Source organism: Pinus tabuliformis, chromosome Q (genome assembly GCF_031772625.1).
Source record: "Pinus tabuliformis cultivar Carrire ecotype Pingquan chromosome Q, CPIR1, whole genome shotgun sequence".
Classification (NCBI taxonomy): Eukaryota; Viridiplantae; Streptophyta; class Pinopsida; order Pinales; family Pinaceae; genus Pinus; species Pinus tabuliformis.
Window position 1 is genome coordinate 414,963,016 of NC_142296.1, and position 21,374 is coordinate 414,984,389.

The window sequence follows — 21,374 nt, forward strand, 5'->3', positions numbered from 1 at the left end:
GTAAGTGAAAAGACACATTTTGTCTTTTAAATCTAATAGCTTACACACTTTTAAACATATTTTCATAATTTTTTTAGAATTGTAACATTTAGTTTTTACACACTTTTTTCCCAAGGAAAAATGGTAATTTTATTAAAAATTAAAATTACATGTTGTATATGCTCTAGAGTGTTCAATTATACCACTTGAAGTTAGTGCAGGAAAAAAATTAGTGACATAAAGCAATAACCTAGAACAGTGAAGAAAACCACCGTTGGGACCAAGTAAGAGTGGCATTTACAATTGCTACTCCATTGGGACCAAGTAAGAGTGGCATTTGCAATTGCTACTCCAGCCTCTTAAAATAAGAGTGACATTTACAATTGCTAGCTGAGTTTTTTCTATCATTGGAGCTCTCAAATGCATATGTTCATTTGTACCCTCCCATTTACACACTTACCAATGCATGTTTGTGCTTTAGTCATAAATAAAAGATTTATTAATTTAAAAATATAATTATACAAAAAAATTTAATTAAATTTATTATAGAAATTGAAAAATTATTTTTATAATTTTAAAAATAAATATATTAATCATATATAAAAGATTTAGTAATTTAAAACATAATTATATAAAAATCATTTAATTAAATTTCAATTATAATAAATGCGGTAGCCTAAAAATTATGCTTTTTTGCCTTGAAAGTTAAGGAAATTCTGGCCATATTTTGAAAAAATCCTACAAGGATTTTTGTAAATCCAAATAAAAGTTGTCAAATTCATTATTTTAGGTGTCCTAGACGTTTTTGATGGTGTTGAATCCATTTCCACCATCAAAAACACAATTCAAAGACTACATCTACGAGAATATTTGAAATTTTTTGCCCAGATTCTAACTACTTTTGGCAATTCCTCTACCTCACTCCATAATAAATTACCAAGAATGAAAATTTATTTTATTATTTTAAAAATAAATATATTATTAATAAAAATATTACAAATATTTATACAAAATGATATCTCCCACACTTTATCTTTGCAAAATGCAATTTTAGTTAGCTCTATTTAAATGAAGTAGTAGGTACTAGCTACTCTGTAGTACTTGTTTATTTTTGTCTCGTGCATTTTTCAATTTATTTATTTATTATTATTAGCTCATGCCTTTTTTTCTTGACGCCTTTTTTCAACTTAGTTAAACTCTTTGATTTTTTGTAGGGCATTCATTTGAAATCTCTATGCCATCAGTATTTTAACACATTATACCTTTTATGATTTAGAGAAAAATATGTGGTAACGATTACAGGTTTTTTTTATTATATGCAGTAACAAATGTGAATGAAATTTGAAAATTAATGGTAACTCCATGCTTATTAGGCACCTATACTAGGAGGTTTGCGTTGGTGACTTGCCCTTTCAATATAGTTTCTACTCACATTTTTGTTCATAGTGGACCCACTTATCCAGGGAACTTGCTCAACCATCTTCCCAATAAACAAACTTATGGAAAGACTTGTAAAACCATTAGTTCACTTTGCATGCCTTAAAGAGAGGATTGCTCTTATCTCTATAAGCTGTAGCTTGTAAAAATGATCAAGTAGAAAAAAATTATCTGATTTTATGGTATCAAGTTCTCATTATATATAATTGAATCCCATGCCTATACACCATTTCCGAAAAGCTGGCTTTTACCCAACTATAATTTAAATTAGTTGTGGCCAAAACTAGACCTCAATGCAATCCTTTCATGAGGCATACTAAATCTAGTGCAAACATTTGTAAAACTATAGATTTCTTACGCTATGAGATGAACTTGAAATACATAATAAAATTTAAATATTTCCAATTTCATTCTAAATAATAATAATGGCAACCTCAACAATCCTTGGAAAGCTAACAACCACGAAATTGATGAAGTTTTGAAATCTAATATAATAAGTAAATATAAGGGTCCTCATCATCTTGCAAAATTCAATGTAATGCCCAGTTAATATTAGTGACTTACAGAGAGTTACATAAAACTGCCGCCACAAGAATTAGCATTCTGAAATAATAACGTGTTTGGTATTATTTTTGTGCTTCACTCGCTTCGCCAAAGGCTACTTTTATATTAAAAGACGAGCTAAAGTTGTTGCACGGAACAAGCAAAAATTATGATCTCTTTAGTATTGCTCATCTGTCAAGAGTGGAGAAAAAACACTCATGTTATATTAGTGTATAATATGATTATTTGTCTGTTGTGATAGACTGCATGAGTCGTAGGAACTGAGAATCTGTTCATTCAAATGCCTCTAATAGGAAGTTTCAAAAGGGAGACAATACCATAAGACGTAGAAGTTTCAAAATAGTCTTCTTTGTGTAGATTTGAAGTACAACAAAACTGTATTTGATTGTAAATAATGTGCCACTTTGGCCCACTCAATATTCACAGGATAACTGAGATATATTTCGGTTCTCCGTATTTCCAGGTGAAAAAAACTGAATTAAAACGATTTACTACCCATGCTAAATATTTAAATCAAATAGGTTAAACAATTAGGAAACCAATGCCAACTAAACATCAAATGTGACATTGCATCAACATTCCTGCCCTCAAACTCATTTGAAAACAATGGCTTCCCTTAACAGAACTGGCAATTTGTAAATGCACCAATCATGTCAATATCCAATCATTTAGAGAGCGGAATCTCCTCAGTAGTTGGACATGCAAAACTATGTTCTCACGGGGCAATAAAAGCTGCTTCCCATCATTTTGCCTCACAAAGTGATTTCTAAACTTTCTCAACACTTTGTACTGAATTAAATTTCCGCCACCTAGAGATGAACCCAGTGGTGATCTGTCTTTGTAAATCAGTTGGTTGGAATTCACTTTTATGTTCTGATATTCATGCAAGCTCAATTCCTTGAGAAACGAGCAGGACTTTGATATTCATAGCACCTTAAAAGGAAAAAATCATACCATTCCTTCGTTTGGTACTTTCACAAGTCAATGACACTTCAAAGAATATAAAGAAGCTACAAATATGGCCACGACGGAAACTAAAGCTGAAAATCCAGTGAATATTGACACAAATTCCACATGCAGCTGATTTCCAGCCGGAATTCTCCATTTTAATACTTCGGATGAATGTGAAGCATCTGAATCCCATGTAATCCATGACAGTACCTTGTTTCCTTCTGTTTTTACATTTGTTTGACTTTTGACGTTTCCTGTCTGGGTTTCATGCTCACAGAGCAGGAACATATGTGGGATGCTAATACTCACAACTGAGTAACCTTCTGTCCCGAGAGGCTGCAAAAGAGAGAAACGTCAGGAACTGAAGCTCATTCCCATATATATATATATATATATTTTCACGAAGAAATTGATGATTAACATTTTAATATTTTTTCGCTTCCATCCATGAACTCCTTCACCCTTCAAACAGTCCTCACTAGACACTCCACAATGATGGTTCTGATGCTTATCCTTGAAACATGTCCATCCTTCACACAAACAACTTAAATGATCAAATGCCATTACATTTATAATTGAATCCAATTATGGAGAAAACAAAGGACAACCAGAGCAATAGCACCATTGATGAACGCCTAGATGATAGTTGTAATAATGCCTTTAGAACCCATCCGGAGACTAGTTTGGTTCTCGTGACATTGGATCCCATACTCTAAATGTAGGGACCAGTATAATATAGTGCATCTGAGGCTAGATAGCGTTATGACATTTGATGGTTCAAGGTTGTGATCTTAACATCCAAATATCCTCTAGGAGCATTCTGAAGTCATTGGCAAGGTCATCCCACGCAATGACAATTGCATTGGTTTTACTGTTTTTTGGTGTTCAAAGGCATAAATCGTCAAGTTTTCACTGGTTTTACTGCTTTTCAGTGTTCAAAGGCATAAATCATCAAGTTTACTGTTTCCCATTTATTGGTTAAATGCATCTTCATAACATTAACAGGATATGAATCCTACTTCTAAACCTATGGAAGATTCAAGGTGGACACATGTTGTCAAGAGTATCTGATCAAAATCTGACCAATATAAACCATAGTTTTTATGGAAAAACAGAGAATGAGAAAAGATAAGATAGGAAATGCTTACGAATCTCCTAAAGATAACATACCGGATAGCGTGCATGCAGAGGTAGGTTAACCGTGTGTTCGAATATAAAATGATTTCCAGATAAAGGTCCAGAATCAGCGTTCATGGCCACGTGAACTTCCACAATTGACTGATGTGAATGTTGTGATGGCAATTCCAAGTTTGTATCTCCATATACATAAGCTGCACTCAGTCCTATCACACAAATGCGTGTAAGCTAATAACATTCTGATCATGATCTGGAAAGCACGCAACCACAGCTTAGATACATGAAAATATACACAAAACATTATTCCATTTTATCATTCTTACAAAGATACGAAAAAGAAAGAAAATGGACTTGTACAACCTATCTAAAGTATTGACACTAGGATTTTCTCACAGATGACAGCACAGAGACCAAACAAACTGTCAATTTCCGTCTTGTAACTCTGAAAATACTTTCTAATGCAAACTGTCCTGGATCTTGTCTGAAGGCATTTTATAATTGAGGGTTGATTTACAGGAGGTAGATAAATTAGTCTAGAACATTCTGATTATGGTCTGGCAAGCTATTCTTATAATGGGAAGTCAAAGAAAGAAAATGGACTAATATACTATTATGAAGTTATGAACAAGACAATTTTCTAAATCTCTCACATAAAACAGCAAAGAGACCAACAAACTGTTAATTCTGTCATGCAACTCTAACTATAAAGTGTCCCGGAACTTGTCTGGGGGGTATTTTATCTTGTAGTTTGATTCACAGGAGGTAGATCACCTAAATCATGATAACTTTGAAAAAATGTCAACCACAACTGGGAGAGTTTTAGCATAATAAACCAATATTTAAATCTATTTCAATTTGATTGCAAATTAACACTTGATTTCAGAATGAAATGGGGAACAACAAACATACGCCTAAAATAATAAAACAAGAGCTTGGATACCAAAAGAGCTAAACACGCAAGTAAACAGGCTCACAAAGGCAGCCTCTGCAAAGGCCAATAACACACATTTCCTGAAAAAGTACCTCAACGTTCAGAAGCCAATCTCACCTTGAGTAATGAGGTTTGGCAATTGTTGAAAGTGAATTTTCAAATACAAGTATAAACCTCATGAATATAATAGCAATCCTACATACCGGTGAAGACAATATCGCCGATATTCGCAAATATCGCAATATTTTCAGGGAGACGAGATATCGCCAAGGAAATATTGCAATATTTTGTCTCCCCGAAAATATCGCGATATTTGCTACGACCCAAAATATCATTGGGCTTGAGAAAAAATTCGCTGCTGTGGCTAGAAAAGGCCAAAATCGTTTTTTTCCTCATTCTTGTTTTCTGATTGCTGGAGAAGGAAGGGGAGAGCATTGTGCTTGCTGTCAAGGAGGATTCGAGGGTTGAATAGCCATTATCGCCACCAACAACGAATATTTTGTTGATCAAAGATTGAAGAACAGTGAGACAATCTTCATTTCTTCCATTAACAGGTATGTGTTAATAAACCCCTATGTTAATGATTTTTTTGATAGATTTGGGGTTATTCTTGCTTGCCTATTTGCCTACGAACATTTTGCCTCTTTTTTTTTGGCCATTTGCTATGATTTTCATGCCCATGAGCAAATGCAAGGGTTTCCTCCATATTTGGACAGCAAACTCCATTTTTTCTTTTAACTTTCAAATGCACCCTCTTATTGTCATTTATGATTTTTCATTGGCATTCACATTGCAAATAATGTAGCAAAAAAATTATTTTGTAAAATGAGGTGGTTATTACTTATTAATTCCATTTCTTTTTGGTGCCCTAGGTTTGAGCTAACTCACTACAAAATAAAAATATGCCAAAAGCCTTGGACCCATTTTGGGAGTATGGGGACCCTGTTGGTGGGACAAATTGGGCATATCTATCATGCAAATTGTGTGGGACCAAAATGATAGGAGGGTTTACGTTATTGAAATACCATCCAGCTAGACTCTCTGGACATGATGTTGGGATTTGTACAGTTTCTAGTCCGAAGCTAATACAAAAAGCTCTTGAAGCAATTGATGAAAAAGACAGAAAGAAGAGGCAGAAAGAAACAAGGTTGAATGTGTAGGTAGATCTTTCAGGATATCTTCTTCTGATTTTGATGTTGAGGGTAGTGGGAGGGGCTCCACAACATCACCTACTACTGCTAGTGCGAAGTCATCATTTTTTGTTCCACGAACAGGGCACGGAGCACAACCTCGCATAAAATCAATTGTTAAAAAAAGGAGAAGCAAAAAGCAGATAGAGTCATGGGGAGGTGTCTTTTCTGGAGCGACTTACCTCTCAGCATCACCAAAACCAATCCATTTTGGCACCCAATGTGTGATGCTATTGCTGTTGTGGGCCCAGGGTACAAAAGTGCTACATATGAGGTGTTGTGGGGGCCAATTCTTCAAGCATAAAAGCAAGACATCAACTCTAGATTGGTGGAGTTGAAAAAAACATGGGAAGTTTCTGGACAGTGATGTTTGATGGTTGGATAGATAGGAAGGGTAGGATCCTTCTAAATTTCCTGGTACATTGTCCTAAAAGTACCATGTTTATTAAATTAGTGGATGCATCAACACATATCAAAGATGCAACAACGATATATGAATTGTTAGATGGGTTCATTCGGGAGATTGGTGTGCAGAATGTGGTGCAAGTCATAACAGACAATGCAGCTAATTATGTGTCTACCGGCAAGATGCTTATGGAGAGGCATCACACATTATTCTGGACTCTGTGTGCAACACATTATATCGATTTGCTGCTTGAGGATATGGGGAAACTCTCCTTCAACAAGGAGGTGGTTAATATTGCTAGGAGCGTCCCCAAGTTTAATTATAACCATGCTTTTGTTCTCAGCCTCATGAGGAGGTTCACTAGAAACAAGGAGTTGCGGCGTCTTGCAATCACACGTTTTGCCACAAACTTTATTACTCTTCAGTCTTTGCTTCGATGCCAGCTTGAGTTGAAGAAAATGTTTGATTCTGATGAGTGGCGTAATTCTAGATACAACAGGAGACAGGACAGGAGAGCCATTGCAAAAATGGTGTACTCTGACACGTTTTGGCAGGGAGTAGAAGAAGCATGCTCAGTTAGTGAACCTATAGTAAAGGTTCTGAGATTGGTAGATGGGGAGAAGCCTGTAATGGCTTACTTGTATGAGGCCATGGATAGGGCCAAGGAGGCCATTCGTTCTTACTATGCAGACAAAGGTTCTGTTGGCCTTGATAGGCATATGATGTTATGGGATGTGATTGATAGTCGGTGGACAGGGATGTTTCATCGACCCATTCATGCAGCAACACTCTTCCTCAACCCTGCATTTTCATACAAATGTGGCTTTGATTTTGATGGCGAGGTGATGGAAGGGCTCCATTCCTGTATTCATAGGATGGTACCTGATCCTGAGCTTCATAACAAAATCAATCGCGAAATACAGTTTTATCGGGATTGTGTTGACCTATTTGGCTTTAATGATGCTATTAGGGAAAGGACCCTCTTCATGCCACATAAGTGACAAGTCATCACTCATTAGAAATTAGAATTTTCAATTTAGAATTTCCTTACTTATAATTCTAGATTTTTAGAATTCAATTATGTATCTTTTATTTGAAAGTTTAATTATGTTTTAAGTTTTTGAATTTTTTATTTCTTTATTTTGTTGTAGATATTTGGTGGCGAAGCTATGGTGCAAGGGCACCAAATTTGTAGAAATTGGCCATAAGATTCTTGAGTCAAACATGTAGCTCTTCAGGGTGTAAGCGCAACTCACGCAAAAAAGTGCAACATGTATAACTTTGAGCTCCAGCCTTCAGTTGGGCAATTACACTTATTGTAATTTTTAATTTATGACCTTCAAATGTCAAGAGTCAAGACTCATTATTTCTTTTTACACTCTTACAGGTTGGAGTTCGCACGCCTCAATGATTTAGTGTATGTGCATTACAATATCCAACTTCGAGTGAAGCAAATAGAAGCACCAATGGATCTAGATGCCATTTCCTTAGACAATATTGATGTATTGTCTTAGTGGAGGGTGGAGTCTGAGGAGCCCATCTTAGAGGAGTCATCTTCATGGTTAGAGCCAGATGATCCATTAGAACAAGGGCAACAAGAGGACGAGGACTCAGAGGAGAAGCAACACGAGGAGTAGGAGTCAGAGGAGGAGGAGGAGGACACTGTGGGAGCATCAACATCAACACCATATGCTATAGATATAGCAGAGCACAACTCCATACCTAGCACTCATTATTTGACATTAGGTGCAAGGCCAGGGCCAGGGCCTTCTACTACTAGGGGCAGGCTTGGCAAACAACCCATCATGTTTTCCCGTAAAAGGGGGAGAGGGCAGTGATTTCAGATAGATAGCTGCTAGTTTTATTTGTTTTTCTACATATAACTCATGATGATGAGATAATTTTATATATGTGACGTTATTAACTTATTTTGTATTGGTTCTCCACATTTGAGTCCTTGATTGGACAATTATCAGGGATCAACAAGATTTGGTATCGCTTTTGATGTATCATTTCTATTTGACATCATATATATAAGTGCTTTCTTCATATTTATGTGCCAATGCGTTTATTTCATGTTGTTATTGCTTTATATGTTTAAAAATCTGAAAAAAATGAATATATTATGCATTTTTATGCTTGCCGATATTTTGCCGATACCAATATTATCAACACTGCTACATACAATTTTTGTGTCCTTTACATAGAAGTGAGTCATTTTGTACTATGTATTTTGTATTTTAATATAAGAAGCATTATTTCAAAATCAAAACTAATAAAAAAATAAAAAAGAAAAGAAAAGAAAAACTCATGAATATAATAATGCAGATGCAACTTTCCAAGCAGTCAAGAAGTGTTAAGCCCTATATAAACCCCATGGTTAACCCTAAAACCTATTATTAAGCCCTAGATATTGAGTGATTACATTTCTATTGTTATATTGTTATGTAGGTTAGAACCTCTCATGGTTCCATTTTATTATAATTGTACTCTATCTCCTATATATATATATATTAAGGAGACCTAGTTGTTGAAGTTTCTAAGTTTACCTAGAAACCCTTCATGCAATTTTTCTGATTTATTCCTACCTACTTGTTATTTTTCTTTAACAAGTTATTTACAAAGTAAGTACTGAAAATAAACACCAGTGCATGTTCAACATATTACAGATCAACAACTAAAAGAAACAAGAACAAACACACCACATGACAACATTATTTTTGGACCAATGTCCCCGGATAAACCCAATGCGGGAAAACTGGTGCAGCTATTTGAGGGTTTTCTTATTAAGCAATATTAGAGTACAATCTGGGTGCCGAAACTAGCCTACCCAGCAAAGAATTTCCTTAGCAGCTATACCTCATAGTTTGAGAGAAATCTCCTAGTTGAAACCCTGGAAAATCCTTCTGGCAGCTCCTCAGCACAAAACTGCTCCTACAACCCCAGCGTCTGCCCAATTTGGATTGCATCAGCCCCTCTCTGTCTCACGCTAGCCCTACGTCAGCTATGGGAGCCTCTATGTCAGCTGCCCTGGCCCCTCTGGTGCTCTGCGCAACACTTGGCTGCCTCTGCATGAGCCCTTGCTGGCTTTGCGTCACTCTCCTTCGCTGCTGCGCTGCTCTCCTGGCACACTCTCTGCCTTCTTTGTTTCTTTGTACTCAATGCCCCTTAGCTGCTCTCCTAATCACTGATTCTATCTCTTTTAGCAAACCCCGCTCTAGAGAATAGAATGATTGATCATTTGGTGTATTCTCCAAGTGACCCTCAAGCCTCCTCTTATAATTTTCCTGTTGACATCTCAACGGCCGAGATTAAGCCCCTAATCAACGACTAAGATTAGATCTGGCTTGATCCATGTTTTTTGGACCACTCTAACACAGATTCATATTAATACACATTAATATTTTATTTTCCCTAAGTTTAGACTTAGGGACCCCATTAAAAATATTAATTATTTTAATATCTCCTGATTTGTTTAGAATCTGCCCAAACCCTTTCTGGGTATTGGAGATCTCATGTGCCCCAACATCTCCAACAAATTTCGTGGCTAAAGCACATCTGATACTACCCCAAATCAACATTCCCTCTTAGCGAAAACTATGCTCTAGCAATACTCCTCACTGAGTAGTACTCTGATCATTCGACATCAGTACCTGTGCAGATGCTAGGCCTTCTTGCCCAACATTCTCTGCACTGTTGCCTCCTGTACTACTGCCCATGGTTCTGCCACTGCCACTGCCACTGCTGCATCTGTAAGACAACTCCCTTTGCATTCATGCTGCTGCTGGTCCTCCCTCCTAGCACCGCATCTGCACTGCAACTCCCTCTACATCTATGCTGCTGCTGGTCCTTTCTCCCAACACTACATTTGCATTGCACCTCCTCTCATCATGTTGCATCGTGCTGCCCATTGCTACACTGCAACTCAGTTACTGAGAAGTAAGTAACTGATCTCCCAACTGACCTCCTTGTTGGGCTATAGACACCCACTAATGCTGAAGCTCCCTCTGTCGCTAACAAGTGCTCCCTCTCTCTGACCTTTGCGTTGCTGCAACAACTCCCTGCATCTCGCATGGTTGCACACCTCTCTGTGCCTTCCTGCACTGGTGCAACACTCTTGTGCCTCTCGCACTGCTGCAATGTGCTAGCTCTGCGCGGTCTCGGGACTCCTGCACTGTAGCTCTCTCTGCCGCTCCATCCACATTCATCTCTACCCACTCAGCCACTCTTGCTACTCCTCGTCGGGGTTCCCGTAGCAAGGTCTAATCCAAGACGCTGGGTACCTCAAGGATCCCGCCCCTCATCGCCTGTAGTCCTCCTGACTACAGCTCGATGTCTCCCCACTTCTGCTCAAGTGGTGCATGTGCACTCATGGCACAGTCATCGTCTGTCAAAACTTCATTCTCTGCTCACGCTGGTGCTGCCTTAGTCTCGGAAGACTCTCCCCTACTCTTCTTCCTTGGGCACTGGGTCGCATAATGACCCATCTCCCCACAGTGGAAGCACTTGATCTTGCTTTCCCTTAGATGCTAGGGCCACATCCTCCTCCTCATGCTGAACTTTGATCCCTTTGCTACTGCTACTTGTCTTCGACTGCCCACTGATCTCTTCCCGGCGAAGAGCTACCCACATCTCGTCCCAAGGTAGGAGAGTCCCTCTGCCCAGGATACTTTGGACAAACACTTCCCACTCTTCTGAGACATCATTCAGGGTTGTCCTCACCATAAGCTCCTAATCCAGTGTCGCTTCTATAGCAGTCAACTAATCTCGGATCTCATTCAGTCCTTCGAGGAAGGAGTTAATCGTTTGACCCTTCTTCATCTGATACGATCTCATTTGGTTCTCAAGCAGCATTCTTCTCTGCACAGAAGTATGCTGGTACAGGTTCTTGAGAGCCTCCCACATCTCAACTGCCATTTCCTTCTCGGCTATATGTGGTACCACATGATCCTTGACCCCGTCAAGGATAATGCACTTGGCCCTCGCCATCGCCTCTTCGTACTTGTCATTATCATTTGGGTCGACTGGGATAGCTATCATCTTCAAGGCGAAGTTCTTGACATGATTCCTGTCAAGCACTGATAAGATTCTGGCCTTCTAGATTGCGAAGTTTGATGCTCCGTCCAGTCTATCCTGGTCTCTTACCCCATGTAGTGCCACGACGCTTCTCTACTTCCCTCCTGGAAGTTCTCTGTTCGACTCCTCTGAGTCTCTACTTCCCATCTGGAAGTTCTCTTCTGGACTCCCTCTGAGTCCTGATTTCCCTCCTGGAAATCCTTTTGCCGCTTGTCGAGATGCCCCCTACTCTGATCGTCTTGTGCAGCTGCACTGCTGATCCAGGTTCTTCGGCTAGAAACCCTCGGTAACAACTCCTCTGGCCCTGCTCTGTCAGGTACTGTTCTGACTACAGTACCTCACCACCTCCACTCTGCAATATTTCTGCAGCCTTCTAGACTCCAACAACTGCCTCTATAAGAACTGCGTCAACCCCTCTATGCCTCACGTTGGCTCTGCGTCATCCCAGATGGGTTTGCGTTGGCCTTGGGATGCCCTGCGTCAGCAATGCTGGCCTCTCTGAGGCTCTGCGTAACTCCCGAATTCTTTTGCGTGGCTCTGGCTGGCTCTGCATCACACTTCTTGGCTTTTGCTCTGCTAGAAACAACTTTTGTCACCTCGGGACAACTGTTTTCTGCTGCTATTGCTCTGCTCGGTTGATGTCTTTTAGTCCTCCTGTGATCTGCAATCACCCTTTGATACCATGTTGAAGTTTCTAAGTTTACTTAGCTTAAAAACCCTTCATGCACTTTTTCTGATTTATTCCTACCTACTTGTTATTTTTCTTTAACAAGTTATTTACAAAGTAAGTACTGAAAATAACCACCAGTGCATGCTCAACATATTACAGATCAGCAACTAAAAGAAACAAGAACAAACACACCACATGACACCATTATTTTTGGACCAATGTCCCCGAAAAAACCCAATGTGGGAAAACCGGTGCAACGATCTAAGGGTTTTCTTATTAAGCAATATTAGAGTACAATTTGGGTGCCGAAACTAGCCTACCCAATAGAGAATTTCCTTAGCAGCTATACCTCACAGTTTGAAAGAAATCTCCTGGGTGAAACCCCGGAAAATCTTTCCGGCAGCTCCTCAGCACAAAACTACTCCTGCAACCCTAGCGTCTGCCCAATCTGGACTGCATCAGCCCCTCTTTGTCTCATGCTGGCCCTGCGTCAACCTTTCTAGGCCTGCGTCAGCTCTAGGAACCTCTGCATCAGCTGCGCTGGCCCCTCTGGTGCTCTGCGCAGCACTTGGCTGCCTCTGCATGAGCCCTTGCTAGCTCTGCGTCACTCTCCTTGGCTGCTGCGCTGCTCTCCCGACACACTCTCTGCCTTCTCTGTTTCTCTATACTCAATGTCCCTCAATTGCTCTCCTGATCACTGATTCTATCTCTCTTAGCAAACCCCGCTCTAGAGAATAGAATGACTGATCATCTAGTGTATTCTCCAAGTGACCCTTAAGCCTCCTCTTATACTTTCCCTGTTGACATCTCAACGGCCGAGATTAAGTCCCTAAGCAACGACTAAGATTAGATTTGGCTTGATTCATGTCTTTTGGACCACTCTAATACAAATTCATATTAATACACTAATATTTTATTTTCTCTAAGTTTAGACTTAGGGACTCTATTAAAAATATTAATTATTTTAATATATCCTAATCTGTTTAGAATCTGCCCAAACCCTTTCTAGGTATTGGAGATCTCATGTGCCCCAACCTCTCCACCAAATTTCGTGGCTAGAGCACATCCGATGTTACCCCAAATTAACACTAGTCTTAGGATCATCAAATATTGTCTTGTACATTGTATTCATTGGAAAAGGAGATTTCCCCCTCGAAGAGGGCTGTAATTATTGGTTTCTTATCCATTTTATGGCACGAGGTTCATAGCATCTAGTTTCAAAGCTTATGATCCTAGGGTTTTGCTACTTCAAACAAGTCCTTGTGGCGCTTTTGCTATAACTTTTTACTGGGAGGTTTCAGATGATGAAACTTAGAGAATATTGAGGAGAAATCTTAGGTAATATTTGGTTCAAATTTTGGATCTTGGTTCGCTATATTTTCAGATATATGCACCAAGGAAGTTAGGGTTCATGAATACTCTAAAATCGGTCTCAAATAGGCCAATTCAGCATTTTTGCTATAACTTTTTTCCTGGGAGGTTTCAGGGCGTGAAACTTGGATCACAATGAGGCGAAATCTCAGTTAGAAATATTGATTCACTATAATTTTGAATATATGCTCTAAGGAATTCTAGGTTCCTAAATGCTCCTAAAATTAGTTTCAAATAACTCAATTTATCATTTTTGCAATAATTTTTTTCTGGGATGTTTCAGACAGTGTAACTTGGACCATATTAAAGATAAATCTTAGGGAACAACTAGTTCAAATTTCAAAATTTGGTTCACTATAATTTTGAAGTTTTACCCTGTTGAAGTTAGGGTTTGTGGATAATCTTGAAATAAGTTTTAAACATATCAACTTGCTTTTTTTTCTATATCTGTTTTTTTTAGACTTTTCAGATTTTGAAATCTTCAGGGATTTTAGAAGACATACATAAGTACTTTAGGTACAAATTTCAGAATTATATTTGAAGAATTGGACACATGGCACACTATACAAGCTTGCTCATGGGAAAAGGCCAAAAATAAGGAAGTTTGGGAAAATTACCATAACTTTTACATGGAATGGTCACACCTATGGAATTGCAGAAAAGACATATCAAAGTATTACAGACCAAAGTTTCAGATTCAAAAACATTCAAATCTCAGAAATATATCAAGAAACAATTCAGCCATTCATATTTTCTCCAAATTAAGGTACATAACTTATAGGTGACCTAATTGTTGATTAGAAAATCCCTTTTTTCTTTGGTGACTAAAAGTTGTGATAAAGAGTGCTATTATTATTTTCTAAAATGCCTCCAAAGAAAGCTACTACACCAATTAAATCTGTTGAAGGCTCATCCTTGACTCATGAAGAAAGTGAAGAAAGTGAAGACTTAGAATTTGGGTTATGTCAATTAGAGAAGAAATTTAATGAAATATAAGGTAGTATATTAAGAAAGGTGGATTTATTAAGTTATCAAGAAAAACTTAAAAAATAAAATGAAAAAGAAGATGAATGAAAATAAGAAATACAAAATTCCATGATTGCCATGGAAAATCTTCTTTTGGAGAGGCTTCCTAAAAGGGAGTGGAGATTCAAGGGAACCATGAACATAAGGAGAAAGATGATGTTGAGAGTCAATCTCACTCGAGAGTATGCTATCACAATTGGAGAGCACAAATATTAAATCAGAGAACCATAATCATGAATTTTCAATCCAAGATTCCACATCATCAGCGCTTCAAGTCAACACTGAGAAACTACTATTCTAAAGATCGATCTGAGCAAGTTTGATGGTAATGACCCTATAACATGGAGATTTCAAATGGAGCAAGTGACTTTGATCTACACCAAGGGGCATCCTTACAAAAAGTAATATTGCATTCATGTTTTTAGAACAAGACCGACATGTACTGTATCAACGGCTTTGTGAAAGGAAAAAGGATTATGTTATATCTTGGTCCATTTTTACAGAGGAATTGACAACACATTATGGGGATATTAAGAGCAATACGTTCTTCATTCAATTGGTAAATCCTCGACAAAAAGGTCCAATTATAGAGCACATTCAACAATTCCAAAGTTGAGTCTCGGAGTAAAGAATATTTCAAAGGATAATTTGTTAGACCTATTTATAGGAACCTTAAAGGAAAGTATCACCTGCATTTCTTTGAACCTAAATCTCTAGAGCATGGTTTCATTTTAGCAAGGAAAGTGGAAAGTAAAAATATGGCCACTAGAAAATTGATCACTAATAACTACAGAGAAAATCACATTCCCTCTCCTAAATCAACAAGGTTGACTCCTCAACAAATGAATGAAAGAAGAGCAAAGGGACTATATTTCAACTGTGATAGGAAGAATAGTAATGGGCATAAATGTAGTAACAAGAATTTATTCTACATAGACTGTGAAGATGAAGACGATCAAGATGTGAAAACTTCACAAGATCTAGAGTTAGAAGAGACTACTCCAACAATCTCTTGTTATGCATTGTGTGACATCAATACTCCACAAACCCTCAAGATAAGAAGGATATATCCAAAAACAAAAGGTAATATAGTATTTGATTAATTTAGGTAGTATCCATAACTTCATCAATTACAAATTGGCAAAACTTCTTAATTGTTGTATACCTAGCACCATAATTTCACGTAATGATTGCAGATGGAGGTACTATAAATTGTTCAGGGAAGTGCCATAATATTAACCTAAATAGGGGGGAGTATTTTTTGGTTAGTCCAATGATTGCAATCCAAATGGATGGTGCCGATGTTGTATTAGGGGTCCAATGGTTAGAATCATTAAAAACAATGGCCCTTAATTTTCAAGATCTTTTCATAAGATTTTTCTCAGAAGATAAGGAAAATTGAGCTTAGAGGTATCCAAGGAAAATCCAGAAAAGTGATAAGCTCTAATAGCATGAAAAAATTGCTAAAAAAGGGACACCAAGGTGTAATTGCACAATTGTGCTCATTAGATGTTCAAACATCTATATCCTCCGCTCCAATGGATCTCCAAAAAGTTATCAACAATCATTCTAAGGTATTTGGAGAGATGCCTAAGGAACTTCCACTTGCCCGAGATGATGACCATGCTATTCATTTAAAACTTGGAAGTGTACCACCTGTTGCTGCCTAATCCACACCTTCGAGTTGTTGATTTTGGGTGGTTGGTATTCAAGTCAGCCAAATTAAAAAAAGAAAATTATTATTTTTGAGTTCATGTAGGCTCCAGAAAGACAGGTTGGCCACACCATACGAATGTGTGTGACCCTTGGTCAAAACCCACTTGATTTGACCACTATAGATTGACATTCCACCTCCTCCAAATGTGGTATCAATTCAGATCATCAAAAACATCTATTCTTTTGTTCACACGTGCAAAGGAGAGAGGAAAAGAAGAAGAATGAAGTTTGACTATGTTGACCAACTTTGACTGAGTTCTTTTGAGGTCAGTTTGACCTATGTTTGATCGAGATCTTCTAGGTAGAGTTGATCGAAATTCTTAGGCAGAGTTGGCCAAATTTCTAGGTAGTTGACCGAGTACTGTCTAAGATAATTTGACTGAGTTGTCCAACAACTGTAGGAGGCTGAATATCGGCCTTGTTGACTAAGGTTGACCGAATTATGGGTAGCAACATGTAGGCCAATTTTGGGCCTGTTTGACTAGGTTTGACCTAGGTAGATTTTTGTGGAATGTTTGACCTAGTTTGACTTGGAGAAATTAGGTTGTACATTTGCTGAATTGAACTATTTCTCCTAGAAAAGATTGCTAGGTTTTCTCCAGATTTTGGGTTTCCTAGGTGAAAATTTGTCTCTTTGTGTGCTTGGCTCTCTCTTTATGATCCTACTGCCATTATTGCATTACATTTGACATTTTCTATGCATAATTACTTAATGATGAATGTGATATAAGTGAATTTGTTTAAGAAATCATTGGAAAGTAATTATTGGATTGGAAGATCATGAGAAATCAACACGGGTGACGTGGAAGAAATATTTAATCCACTATGGCATTAGGGACAAGTCTCGAATCGAGTTGCTATCACTCAATCTCAACTCCTCTATATAGGCTAACTCCTAGCGAAGCCAAGGGGGGTAGTCCCTAAAACAACTAAGGCTGATTAAACTATAGTAAACAAGAAATTTATCTAGGAGTTTATTTGATTACACAAGATTACATTAGTCATCAACATACAATATGAAAGATAGACAAGCAAATAATGGTAGAAATTAAATAATAAAATAGACCAATGCCAAAAGTAAATGCTTGCTGCTTGAAAATAAATTTGGCAAATGAATCAGTGGGCCAATGTTGTATACTGTAGAAATGTTTTGGAAGATGCTCTTAGTAAATTTTATCAAGTTGATTTCACCTGAAATTATTAGTTAAGTGAGTGCAAAATGGAAAGTTGGGTATGTAACCTGTGTGAATGGGGTTGAGAAGGTCGTAAGGAGATCCAATGGGAGGAAGCTTAACTTCAATGAGTACTCCCTTGATTTCACAAGTCGACAGCTACAAGGAGATCCAACAAGAGGAGGCTCACTCTACTGATTTCACAAGTCAACAATTTCTTTTCCCCCAAAATTACAATAAAGATTAAGAGGTTTTCCCTAGTTAGACTAATCCAACCAACAAGTTGAAGCGAACAAAGTTCGTTCTTCAGGTTAAATACTCCAGAAGACTTGGAATATGTAGATCTCCATTGAGATACAAGAATATATATTAAAACTGTATGAGTAAGAATGATCATCAATGTTACAAATGAGGCCTGCTTATATACCTAAGCACGTGCCTCTTCATAGAAGGTCATGTCCATTAGACATGCCTCTTTAGTACTAATTACTAATTAATTATCATTATTTATGATTATTATCGTTTACATTATTTTCTATATATTTTATTCATAACACAAGTCCTCTCTGATCATGCGCAAGGATCAAGCTTCGCTTGTAATGGCTGATAGCATAACAGGACTTGGAGGGGAGATGGTTTGTTACTTTCGCAAAAATGAAGTCTAATCTAAAACAAAATTGAAACCTATTCTATTGAAATGAAATCAAACTAATCAAACTATTTTGTGGTGCCAGGTTAATTTTAAGCCAAATAAAAGCACACCAAGAAAATGAGACAACAAACAGAAGAGGCCCCTGCTGGGTAGGGGGGATGCGATGCCTAGGAGACTCTCCTAGCTCCCTCAATATTACAATGATTATATGGTGATGGGTATTCCTTGTGAATAAAGGGAAATGGCAGTTTTCAAAGTTACAATGGTTGTAATGATCACTTTTTTACAAAGAGGAATATTATAGCTTCCTTTCGGGGGCTTGATGTTGAGAAATCAAGGGTATTGCAGATTAGGGTTTGATTACTCTTAACTTGATAATTACTTGTGAGATTTGTTGGCATTTAATTATTTTGTTATATCTTCTTCATCAAGCAATTACCAAAACCATAAAGTACATGAAGATCACAAGAACAAAAAGAACACAAGATATAGGCTCCAAGCCAAGGCAAAACCCCTCCAAGGGGAAAACCCAGAAAAAATTTCCTCTCCTTATAGAATCAGTTCAAAGTGAGACATTCAAGACCCAAAGACCAATATCAAGACCTCCTGAAGCACCAAGTTAGCCCTCCAAAGAATCCTTTCTCAAACAAGTCAAAGTTCACAAGGTCAACAACTTCAAAACTTGCCCAACTTCAGAATTTCAAACCAGCTTCACAGAATTTCGGGCCTACAACTTGTAAAGATGCCCTAGAACTTCGAATGCGTGAATGAAAGATGACAAAAATAGAACGATCTTCTTCTTGCTTGCCCTTCTCTTCTTCTTCGAGACCTTTGCACTTGATTTTGCTTCTCTTGCTTGGAGATCGAATTTGTGAGAGGTGTCCAAATGAGATCGAAATCTCTTCCTTTTATAACCTTCCATGTGGTCGAATTAGGCCTCCTTTAGGTTGACTTCTCTTGGTAGGGTTGACTTGGTCTTCGGGGTCAAATAGACTCTTCTAGACTAAAAAATAGTATTTTCTTTTGATTACAAAATACTCGAAAGGGACTTTGACTCATGAAAAAAATTCTTATTGACTCAAGAAACCCTAGAAGCATGAAGAACATGCTTATCTAGAATAATAATAATAATAATAATTTTTTATTTTTCTCTTTTCTTTTCTTTTTCATAAAATTTACATTGATACAAGTACAAATACAATTATGAAGACCGAACCTAGTTACATTTTCTAACACTCCCTCTTAACTAGGGAGGTATTCATAATTTCACAACAAGGTACATGAATTCTCAAATTGAAAAGTTCTCATAAGAAGAGTCGGATTGATAAGCCATCTAACAAGCATCACAACCAACATTGTTGACCTCAAGAATAGCGAGTCCTTGACTAACAAACTCTAAATCTCCACAAGATTAGAGCTCAATGCTGGGAGGCATACATATGGACACCAACCTCTCAAGGCACATACCCCATCCAAATGTTCACAAGGTATGTCCTTCCAGTACTATTCTTATCTTGGATTCCCAATCCTCAAAGAATATGGGTCCTCTTCGACTACTCTTATCTTAGATGGCCTACCACTTCCTCAAAGAATATTCGGCCCTGGAACTACTTCCTTTCTTGGATTCCCAATTGCCAAGGAGTACCAGTCCCAAATGCTTATCAATCCTCCATTCTCCTTCCCAGTGTGATACACTAGATGTACGACAGTTAGTCCTGCCCTAGTGCATGACACTTATGGAGAATATAGTGTCCCATATCACTCCCTCTCAATCAGAGAGGAGATGTCAACAAGTCCAAGCTTGTTTCTCAAGTACTCAAGCTTCTTATTCATAAGAAACTTTGTCAAAATGTCAGCTACTTGTTTGTCAATGGCGATGTAGTGTAGTTTCACGACTCCATCCCGTACCAAGCTTCGAATGTAATGATACTTATTGTTGATACACTTTGTTCTAGCATGAAACACTTAGTCCTCAGTCAATCTTATACTGCTTTGGTTATCACAACATATGATGGTAGGGTCCAACGGTCCTTCAAACAAATCAGATAGCAAATTTCTCAGCCAAACAACTTCTCTTCTAGCTTCACATGCTGCAATATACTTTGCTTCAACACTACTTATGCAATTGAATCTTGTTTCCTGCTCATCCATGAGATCATAGAGGATCCCAAAGTGAAACATCCACTAGTAGTGCTTCTTCCATTTGTCTCATTACCTTTCCAATTAGAATCTATATAGCCTATCAACTGTATTTCCTTACCAGCATATCTTAGGTAGCAATGCATCGTTCCACAAAGATACCTCAAAATGTGTTTAGCTGCTATCCAATGATCAAGCCTTAGCTCCATCTGAAATTGACTAAGAACATTTATTGCAAAGCATATATCGGGCCGAGTGTTCACAAGATACATCAAGGAGCCAATTAACTATCAGTAACATGTAAGATCAACAGGGCTTGATTATGAAATTCTTAGCTTCTTCAAATTGGTAATCATCGAGGTTGTCATTGGTTTGCTGTCCATCATGCCAAACTTTTGCAATATCTTGATCACATATTTTCCTTGACCAAGATAGATTTCACCTGTTTTCTGCCATACCTCCAATCCCAAGTAGTAATGCATAAGCCCAAGATCCTTCATGTCAAATTCGGCTACCAACTGCTTCTTGCATTATTAAATATGATGCTCTACACCTGCAACAAGTCATCCACATATAATAATATAATCATAGGTTCATTCTTGATCACTTTGATGTAGAGGTTTGGATCTGCAGAACTCTTGACAAAGCCAAGTCTTAGAAGATATGCATCCATTCTTGCGTACCAAGCTCTAGGGGCTTGCTTCAAACCATATAGAGTTTTCTTTAATTTGCAGACATGTGATTCCTTGTTATGAACTTTGCATCCCTGGGGCTACTCAATGTAGACTTGCTCATCTATCATTCCATTTAGAAAAGCAGTTTTAACATCCATCTAGTGAATGCTCCATCCCATAGTGGCAGCCAAAGAGATTAATGATCTTATGGTTATATATCTAGTTGTAGGAGCAAAGGTTTCTTCATAATCGACTCCTTCCTTTTGGGAGAAGCCTCTTGCCA

The 21,374-nt window shown here is 37.8% G+C and overlaps 1 protein-coding gene across 2 annotated transcripts in view; it reads right to left on the reverse strand.

Moving 5' to 3' along the window:
- Positions 1-2,427: 2,427 nt before the first annotated feature.
- Positions 2,428-21,374, reverse strand: part of LOC149219956 (phosphatidylinositol-glycan biosynthesis class X-like protein) — a 232,382-nt gene continuing 213,435 nt past the window's right edge. For both annotated transcript variants that reach the window (XM_089384582.1, XM_089384583.1), the window contains exons 5-6: positions 4,102-4,274; positions 2,428-3,267 (exon numbers count right to left, since the gene is read on the reverse strand). In XM_089384582.1, coding sequence (XP_089240708.1) covers positions 2,962-3,267; positions 4,102-4,274 — 479 coding nt within the window. In that variant the 3' untranslated portion in view covers positions 2,428-2,961. The remainder of the gene's footprint in view (positions 3,268-4,101; positions 4,275-21,374) is intronic.